We start from the raw sequence: 10,681 nt of genomic DNA on the forward strand, positions 1-10,681 counted from the left end.
GGGCAAGGCTTATCTGTATTTTATAATCTCAGACAAACTTTCTTTTATTGTTTTTGTTTAGAGAGGCAATAGGACATATGAAAGAAGGTGAAGAAGAGAAGACCAAGACCTACAGCGCCTTAATATGGACAAATAAAGCGATACAGAGGAAGGACATTGAATTCCTAGACGACATGAAGGTAGCTCAGTGCTCTACTTCTTTTATTTTTCCACTGACTATAAGAGTCTTTTGTCTTCTCATTTATTACCAAGTCATAGCACACTGGCTCTGGGGACTCTTGAGTTGTTGCTGTTGTTTAGTTGCTAAATCATGTCCAACTCTTTTGCAACCCCTTGGACTGTAGCCTGCCAGGCTCCTCTGTCCACTGCATTTCCCAGGCAAGAATACTGGAGAGGGTTGCTGTTTCCTTCTCCAGGGGATCTTCCCGACCCCTGGATGGAACCCATGTATCCTGCATTGACAGGCGGGTTCTTTACCACTGAGCCACCAGGGGACTGTGAAACCTGGTTCTAAATTCTGGCTCTGCCATTTGACTGAGTAATTCATCTAACCTGTCTGAGAGGCAGTGTTACTATTGATTAGGAGTCTGACTCCAAGAACAGATAACGTGGGTACAAATCTTGGTTCTGCATTTCTTGGTTGTATGAATTTGGATGAGCTTCTTTGTGTTTCAGTTTCTTCATCGATAAAATTAGTTAGAAGAATTAAACAGGTTTAGTCATATAAAGCCCTTACGATAGGATCTGGCATATAGAAAACACTCAACAATGTTATTATTATATTTGACCATCTGCAGAAAGGAAATAGAAAACAGCATTTAGCTAATAGATTTGGTGCTCAGATTAACTTAACAGATAAAACATATTGTAAATCAGTATGTCAGGGTGATATATGTAGGGCACAAATGCTTTGGCACATGCTAGATTTTCCTTCACATGAGGATGTTGCTCTTGAGGATATACATGTTCATGTGAGTGTTTCTTCTCACCTGCCCCCACCTCTTCCTGTAAAGATAACTCACTTTCACATGCAAGGAATGAGCATAAATGGGCACAAATATGTAGTTATCACAACATTGTTTAAATGGGCAGTATTTTGTAAAAATCTAGAGGAGACTGGCTTAATCTTATGGCTTATCTGGTATGATGGACTATTACTAGCCAGATGTTAGAAATTTTATGGAAGATGGATATTCATTGACAAAGGGAAATGTTGCTGATGAATACTAAAGTGGGGGAAAAAAACAAGCTATAAGAATATAAAGGACTTCTGTGGTGGTCCGGTGGTTGGGAATCCGCCTGTCAATGCAGGGGCACGGGTTTGATCCCCGGCCTGGGAAGTTTCCGTATATGCAACGGGCAGCTATGCCTGTGTGCCACAACTACTGAGCCCACGCATTCTAGAGCTGTGGTCTAAAACAAGAGAAGCCACAGCAAATAGAAGCCTGCACACCACAACTAGAGAGTAGCCCCTGCTCGCCACAACTAGAGAAAGCCCGTGTGTGGCAACAAAGACCCAGCACAGCCAAAAATAAATAAATTAAAAAAATAATAATAAAAGAATATATAGAGTATGATACATTGTGATTTAGACACGCACATTAGTGTGTGGTTATATATACACATATGTATGACTCTGTACAAAAAAATTGTATGGCAAAAGAAATACCATAAATAGGATTTATACTTATGAAAAACAGAAATACCCAATAGAGAAAACTGGACAAATTATTTGAACAGACAGCTGAAAAAATGGCAACTCCAAATGGCCAAGAATCATTTGAAAAGATACTTTACCTCTAGACTGAAGTAACGACATCGCTTTATTCTTCTGAGGCTAAGAATGCCTGTTGGCTGGAGGGAGAAGGCTAGTTACCTATATTTTCAATAGAAATATAAGTGTTTTAGCCTTTTGGAAGACAATGTGGCAGTGACTATGAAAATAAAAATTTAATGGTCTACCCAGTACTTCCCCTATTGGCAATCTGTCCTGAAGAAATAAAACTTCAGTGTATAAGGATACGTGCACAAGAATGTTTGTTGACTTTGTTCAGAGTGAGAAAATAACAAAACTGTAAACAAAGTAAATTTCCTTTGATAAGGAAATGGCAGAACATGTTGGAATATTATGCAACTGTTTAAAAGAAACTAAAACAACATGTGATCCCATTTAATTTGTGTTGTTTTATGTATATATGTCTAAAACTGTTGGGAAAAAAAAGAGGTAGGTCTACATCTATGACTAGTAGGAACATCCATAACGTTGGAGGGGGGGAAGCAAGGTGCAGAATAGTGTTTATTTTAATAATGAGTATTTTGGTGAAAATATACATGTCATTCACCTACTGAGAGAAGTTCATCTATAAAATGACGGGTGGACTAGTTGATCCCCAGTGGGCCCTCCACTTCTTGGCTTCTGTGATTCCATATCTAAGGCCCTTTGGCTTTTGGCTCTATTATTGAGAGTCTTTAGAATGATAGTTATACTAAGACAAATTTAAGACTGTGAAACAAATTTCTCAGCCTCTACTCCATGACATGTGTACATAATCATTTAGAATGCTGTGGGGAAAACAGAAAGCCATTTTAACAATATATTGACAGTTTGGGAGTAGCCATAGAGGTAATTCAGGAATAATGCTGAGAGATGATTGTTATAGGCACACACTAAGTAGTGAAATGGCCTATTTTAATGGGCCACGGCCCAAGTGGACTGATGATAACTGATACCTAATCATTTTTTTTAAAGTGCTAGGGTTAAAATGTTTTTCAGATATTCCTATTGGCATCAAAAATATAAAAACTGATGACTCCCCAATCTGAAAAAGTCATTTCAGATTGACTGTTTGTCTCCTCTTTTCTGAAGGGTGATCTAGATTTTTTGTGTGTGTTTTTTGGCTGCGCTGGACCTTCATGATGAAAACGGGCTCTCCCTCTAGTTGCGGTACAGGGGTTTCTCATTGTGGTGGCCTCTTCTGTTGTGGAGCACAGGCTCTAGAGCTTGGGCTCAGTAGTTGTGTCACAGGCCCAGCTGCCCCGTGGCATGTGGAATCTTCCCAGACCAGGTATCAAACCCATGTCCCCTGCATTGGCAGGCAGATTCTCAACCACTGGACCACCAGGGAAGTCCAGGGCAACCTAGTTGTAAGGAACAAATCACTTGTGTATGTTTATGTGTGTTTTTGAAAAATTCAGCAGTATGGGAAAGCACAGCACAGTGTTGAAGTAAATGAAGTGGTTTCATTTTGTTTACTAAAAAACCAAGAGACCAAAAAGACACACGAGTGTGTGTCAGTCTGAGTGTTCTGTTGGAAGCGATGGTGTGTCTTATGACTGTTTTAACTCCACTGACTGCTCCTGGGTCAGAATCCCAGGAATGACTCGTTGTAAAGGAAACAGGGGAAGGGCGCACCTCACCTAGTCACACCTTTAAAGCCCAGCTGATTCTATGCCCTAAAGTGGAGACCATATCTTTATAGATTCTATAATAATTCAGCCTTGTCCTTTTTCTTTTTTTTTTTTTGGTCTTTTTGACCAGAGTAACGTTAGACCTTACGGAGACAACTTATCTCATCCGAACAAAGTGCTTCTAAAATCAAAGAATTATAGAATCGTAAAACCCACAAGTTAGGAGGAGCCATTGACTCACTGCTCTGATAAAAGAAAGCAGTCATACCATTTCAAGTGTAGTCTTTGTCAGAACCTGCTCTTCTTCCTTGGTGGAGAACTTGATAGAGGAGAGGCCAGACAGAAATCTTTCTTTTCTCAGCATGGCTTCAGGCACTTACTAATCACATAAATCAGGAAGGAGTTGTTCCAACAAGAAATTGCAGAGGATTCAAAGTTCTTGTGAACCTGCATTGCTGGTTATACCCAGTATCTATTTTTAAAACTGGGAATTAGTTGGCCTTTTACAATATTAACCTGTATTTCTTTATTTATATCTTGTGACATAAAAGGACATCTCTAATTGTGAGAAAACCAAGCCTTTGTCCCTAAAAAGCTGAGCTGTAAAAAAAAACATGCAATGTAATTCTCAAGTAACTTGAACTGGGCTGACAAACATTGAGAGGTTCTGGTTTACTTGTAATTATTATTCTGAAACACCACCCTAGACAGTGATGCAGCCGTTAATTTCCCAGATATTTTATATTTCCTTTTGTAGAACAAAAAGAAATAACCCTGTGAATAGGTATGTTATTATCCCTACAACATGGACACTGCCCAGGCACACAAGTGATGCTGATGCCCATCTTCTATAAATACCATTTCTCACCTCAGTATGAAACTTTCACTATTAGATCACTCTGCTGGGTTAGGGGGGAAAAAAGTAAGAATATTATCTTCTAGAAGATCTCTGTTTAATGGGCAGGATAACACTCCAGGGTCCGATCAATTTGTCAATATTAGAGCAAAAGAGACCTTGGGTATTCATTTACTTCAAATCAATGATCCTTTTTTGTTTTTAAATGGTGTACTGGGGCCCAGAAGATAAGTAATTGTGGACTAGATTATAGGAAGTCCCACAAAGTTTGAACCTTAGAGAATACAATTTATTACAGTATTAGTTTCTATCCTGATAGTAATAGATGGGATCCTTAAGAAAACATCTATAGTGAGCCATGGATGACAAAGGAGATGCTAAGACAGGCTTCACTGGGCAGGAAAGCTGAAACGTGGTTCTCATATCCTTCTCTAGGACTTAAAGATTGACCAGAAAACACCTTTACGGGTCCTTCACCGGAGGCCCCTGGCTGTGAGAACTCGCATCATTCACTCCATGGAGACACGCTATGTGGACGAGCACCATTTCCGCCTCTACCTGAAGACTCAAGCTGGAACGTATCCTTTCACCCTTGTGTAGCACTAAGCCTGCCAGAATCCTATTGGGAGAATTCATGCCACCCTGGGAAAGAGGTTCAACCTTGTCTTGAAATTGTTCAGGAAAGGTTTGGGTTGAAGAAGAATCTTTTTTTCTACCTGAGGTATTTTGATCTATTAAATTTGTCTTTCAAAATGACATTGTAAATCACGAGGCAGCAGCCAATTCAATGTGAACCTTAAAATATGTAGTGTCTTACACAATGCTGAGGTACTGAGGGCATAGTAAGGGCTCAGGGAACACTTTTGATTGATTCATGCCTTTACACATTTTGCAGGCCACATATTCACGACCACATTTAGGTCCTTTCAGCATTCTTCCCCAGATGATTAAACAGGGGTGATGGATGGGAGTGACCCCACTTCACATGCAGACCTTCATGTTATCTGGCCACTGGCTTAGAACAAGAGAATAGTCCCAGTTTAAATCATTTGTTTGTAACCTACCCTGCTTTGTGTGGTTTTGTATCAGATCTTGAGTGAGTGAATGAAGTCGCTCAGTAGTGTCCGACTCTGCAACCCCATGGATTGTAGCCTGCCAGGCTCCTCCATCCATGGGATTTTCCAGGCAAGAGTACTGGAATGGGTTGCCATTTCCTTCTCCAGGGGATCTTCCCAATCCAGGGATCGAACCCAGGTCTCCCACATTATAGGCAGACGCTTTACTGTCTGAGCCACCAGGGAAGTCCTTGTATCAGATCTTAGTTGCTGGGTTAAAATATATCAGGGAACTGCCTTTGTCTTAGTTTTAGTTTATTTTTCATAAGTGCTCCAAGTTTTTATCTGTTTCTTGGTTTGGTGCTATTTTGTGATTAATAGCATGAAGTATGAAACCTTCTGCTGCTGCTGCTGCTGCTAAATCGCTTCAGTCGTGTCCGACTCTGTGCGACCCCACGGATTGCAGCCTACCAGGCTCCTCCATCCATGGGATTTTCCAGGCAAGAGTACTGGAGTGGGGTGCCATTGCTTTCTCCGTGAAACCTTCTAATTGGTATAAAACTCATGACATAACTTATTGGATATAATAACAGGGGGGAAATATGTCAAGTTTTAATTACCAGAGAGCATTCTTACTGTCTTTCTGTTATTAGTCTGCCTCTCCTTTCCATCAGTCTTCTCTCCCCTTCTCTTTACCTACTCCACCCCAGGACCGACCAAGCTGAAATAGGTACAGGTTATTTACTCCAAAAATCTCCTAAATTTTGTAGTTTCAATCAAGTGATGACCTATTTAGACCAGGGGACGTGGAGCACATTTGCTTATTGTAGATGGACTGTGGGTGGAATTTCAGAGAAATCACAGATATAAAAGACATACATTTTCACCTAATTTTAGCATTTGTTTTGATGTGCTAAGAAGAAATGCACTGGTCTTATGGAGAAGCCAATGTCTTTTCAATCTCACTAACATACTTTTAGAACCAGTCTAAAGCATTAGCCAAGGAAGACTATTACATGGTAAAACTTTAGATTCCATAATTCACAGAATTATGTGAATTTTTCTCATATATTGCTCAGTCTACTGAAGTAATTCATTTGACTTATACTTCATCCCTCTGGCTATGAATAAAAACCATTATGGACCTTTTAATTGGTTATTCTGGGACTTTTTCTCATCCTCCCTCATCATTGTTACTCAGAAGTAGTACTCTTTAAAGAGGTGAGTGAAAAGGGACAGTTGAGCAATTATGAGTTTAGCGAAGACGACAGTTAACTAGATAACTATATACCTTGTTTGAGTCAAAATATTTGGTGAAAGTACAGTGAACAAATTATCAGAAAGTGAGGAAGACTTAATATCATCATATTATGGTTTTAACTATATTTATCATCTGAGAATAAACTTTTATATTCAAATTATATTTTTATACCAAGTGCTGTTTTATAGATAATAAATGAATGTTTACTGAATGCTGGCAAAAACATATCTCTCAGGTAAAATACAGTTAAGATTATAGTAGAGTCTGTGTAAGGAGTATTAAGGTAATCTGAATAATTCTAGGATTAGTCATTGACTTTGAAATTTGAAAATCTATAAGAAACACATACAAAAGAATTAGTTCTATTGCTAACCAGGCAAGAATTGCAAACAACTAGAATTTAGAATCCTTCTGAAGGACCTTCATTAAGTCTAAATATGTACATTGTCTCCCATCCTATTGCTATTGTGTCACTGGGTCATGTTACAAGAGAAGTCATCAATAATGTCACTATGAATGACCCTGTGAAAACCTACCATTTGGCAGATATCTGCTGTCATTACTAAAAAATGATGAAACCAAAAAGATGACAAAAATAGAATTTGTGGCAAAAAAGAAAACAGCAGAAGTTCTTTTTTTTAAAGCATTGAACTACAGTTAATTTTAAAAATCCATATTCAAACTTTGATGCTTACAGATGAGCCAAAAGAAAAGTCATGACTCTTGGTAAGTTTGGTGTAAACATAGGCCCTAGGCCTCAGTGTTGGCTCCCAGACTGGTAGGAATCAGTTTGCCATAGCTTATTTATTGCCATAGCTATATTTTCTAAGATATACGTCCCAATCACGGCTCAGAAATAAACTCCCTTCTGTTGCATTTCTGCTTGTTTGTCATTTCCCCTCCAACCTGTCAAATCTCACCTAACGGTATTACTCGACTATCTTCATTTTATCCTTAAACAAACCTCAGCTATATTAAAGAGTTTGTACATGGAGACTTTGGAAGAACCAAGCCAAACATTGGCTCTCTGATGGATGTGACTGCAGACATTCTTGAGCTGGATGTTGAGGTAAACCATTTTATTGTGGAAATGCCTGTTTACACACTGAATTCAGCCAACAATATGCTCTTGCAGCACTAAATCAAATAGTACTGTTCACTTTAATAGATATTTGAAATTGGTCTAGTTTATAATTCTTAAAAATATATAGCTAATTGACTAACTGTGCTTTACATATGACACGAGGCCCTTGAACCATGCAAGGAAAGAAAGTTTTCAGTGCCCTTCACATATCCTTTGGACTCTTATAGAGAATTTAAGACAGCCTACTCAGAAACAAGTAGGGATAGAAAATGGGATGAGTCAATGGTTATAGATAAAAGCAGTCCCATAAGGCTTCTATGATATGGTATAAAAGAAATTCTCCGTTCATATCGTCTGAATTGAAATCAGATTACATTATTAATTAGAAGGATGGAATGAATGGATTTTTCAGGAAATTCTCCATAAATATTTTCCTCATTTGAGCACCAATAGGTATTGGGTCACAAGTTGTACACTTTGGTAAATATCTGATTAAAAACAGTCCCCCAGCCCACAAAAAAAAGAGGGGGCGGGGTGATTTTTGCACTTGGGAATCATCTTAGTATAAATGAAAAGTGGGTATAATTACCTGGTGTGAAAACAGCCATGGTAATCAAATGATCACTGGAGCATTATTACCTTACCAGCACTTCCCTTGAGTTCTTTCGCGTTAGACTTTATACACCTCCTGCAGGACAACCAGTGATAGCACCTTGAGGGTTGCAGGGAATCTTCTTAGTAAGACTGTCATTTTCAGGAAGACAATCTTCTCCTAAAGAAAATTCCAGATGCATTTATCTTCTTTGACCTTAATTCTTAGGATAGCTTAGGAGTGTTGAAGAGCCAAAGGCCAGAGTTTCTCAGCCTTGACTGTCCACTGCAATCACCTGTTGAACTTTAAAAACCCAATAAATATGCCTACTTTCCCCTGCCCTCAACACATACTAGATACTGTGATCAGTAATGTTTGGTTTTCAGGCTTGAAAAACCACCCATAAATTTATATATAGGTGTCTGGTTTATGGCTACTCTCTGAAATGAAACCAATTTCTTGGCATTTGTAAAAGATACAGATACACACAATACTTATTTGGGCTAATAAAAATTCTCAAGTCTTGTACTGACTCATAGATTAACTTAAATAATTTTTAGTAAGTAAGTCATTTCAGGTTTTGTACTTTAGGTCTTAAAAAACAATGTGGGCATGGTAGTTTTGTTTTTGTTTGCTTTTTGTAGTTTTTGTTTGTTTAACTTCTAAATTAGGCCCTCTAGGTAGTTAAGGCAAAGTGCAATTTCATACTTCTAATGCCTGGGACATGATGTTTTATTCGGAGACCAATAGTCTGCTACTGTAATTCCATTATAACTTAAAGATCAAGGTTTTGTTGTAGAAGAGCCAAACCAGGATGAGTAGAGAGAGATAAATTCAATTTTAAAAGAAACAAAAATTCTATTAAAGTGAATGCAAAAATTTCTAATCCTTTTCTAGTTTCAGGTGATCTTTCATAATGATTTATTTCACATTTAGTTGCTAAGTTACAAACAACATTCCAAGTATAAAGACTACTTTAAATGTACTACTTTATTAACATTTATTTAACATTATTTAACACTGTAAGTATAAAGACTGCTTTAAATGTAGTACTGTTAAATGCAGGATGGGAAAATGAAGACTGAAAGTTGCTGAGACTTTTGAGGGAAAGTTGGTATTGCCCCCTGCATTCATTCATTTTCCCATAAATAACATTTAAAAAATTTAAATATACTCTTGTTTATAAATATATGCTAAACTTGTTTTGATCAAAAAGTATGATTAATAACTGGCTGAGTAACCAAATACTCAGTGAATTTAGGAAGAGACCTCAGGTCCAAGAACCCCAAGTCTTAGAGTGGATTTTAGAGTGTTAAATTGTTATGTTCTATGGCTGTTTTCTTCCAATGCAGTTTCCTCTGTTGCATTATATTAAAACTATTAAATATATACAGCATTACCAGTAAATGCTTACTAGAACAATAATGTGTTAATGACTTGTTTTCTTCCTTCTAGTCTGTAGATGTTGATTGGCCCCCTGCTCTGGATGACTAGCTTTCAGATTTGGAAACAAAGAGTAGGCTTTTCCAGCTCAGCATGGATGTCCATCCAGCATACACTGTAAAATGGCTGTTTTTACCCACCATAACGGTGTCTTGGAAATCATTCGGATCATGTTGATCTATATATTTTTAAATTTGTTGTAACATCTCAGGATCTATCTATGTGTATAATTTGTGTTGAATTATTCTAAGGATGTCTCATGATTTTTCTCCAATCCCCAACAAGCCAAATTATGAATAATGAAACTATTCATTTAGAGAGTTACAAAAACAGGATACATTCTCTGATAATCTGAGAAGCTCTAATTTCTTTCAGCAAAATTTCCCTCCATAAGATAGTTAAAATCATGTTTTAAATTCTTAAAATGATCTTGATAAACGTTACCTCTAGATTAATACAGCACAGTATCCTTATAATATTCTAGGATATCAAATGAAAATCTGACATCATTCATATTTTTCCCAGTAAGCTTCAAGCAAGCTATTACCAATAGAAGTACTCTTCTGGTATGATTTGTCAAAATCTTAATGACTCCAAGTTACTATTCTGACAGTCTAGAATTGTCAGTATGTTTCCTGGGGGAGAGGAAGTAACATTAGGAATTGAGGCATACCATGGTAAGAGACTTTTAAATGAGGAGACACAAGTGCCTTCAATGACTTTAATCCCAGGGATAAGATTCTGAAAAACTGACTCGCTAAACAAAGGTAAACTGATATTATTCCAGAGTGCTTCAATATATTATCTAATTGCCAACATCTTCATCAGGTAGATAAGAATATTATCATCTCCACTTTATAAACATGAAAACCAAAGAACAGAAGTTAACTAATTTATCTAAAATTCATCTGAAGTTCCATATCTGGGACTAGGACTGAAGTTTCCTGGTCTCTAGGGTCCATTCTAAAAAACCTTATTATTG

The 10,681-nt window shown here is 37.5% G+C and overlaps 1 protein-coding gene across 5 annotated transcripts in view; it reads left to right on the plus strand.

Annotated features, from left to right (window-relative positions):
* PUS10 (pseudouridine synthase 10) overlaps window positions 1-10,272 on the plus strand; it is an 88,505-nt gene extending 78,233 nt beyond the window's left edge. For 3 of the 5 annotated variants that reach the window (XM_088841412.1, XM_055400822.2, XM_088841411.1), the window contains exons 15-18: window positions 62-179; window positions 4,700-4,842; window positions 7,550-7,649; window positions 9,712-10,272. In XM_088841412.1, the coding sequence (XP_088697538.1) occupies window positions 62-179; window positions 4,700-4,842; window positions 7,550-7,649; window positions 9,712-9,750 (400 nt within the window). In that variant the 3' untranslated portion in view covers window positions 9,751-10,272. Of the gene's footprint in view, window positions 1-61; window positions 180-4,699; window positions 4,843-7,549 lie in introns of all 5 variants that reach the window. The other 2 variants (XM_055400821.2, XM_055400820.2) reach the window with 1 other exon arrangement.
* The last annotated feature ends 409 nt before the right edge of the window (window positions 10,273-10,681 follow it).

This window comes from Moschus berezovskii, chromosome 11 (assembly GCF_049115385.1).
Source record: "Moschus berezovskii isolate FMDL1 chromosome 11, NW_MosBer_1.0, whole genome shotgun sequence".
NCBI lineage: Eukaryota > Metazoa > Chordata > Mammalia > Artiodactyla > Moschidae > Moschus > Moschus berezovskii.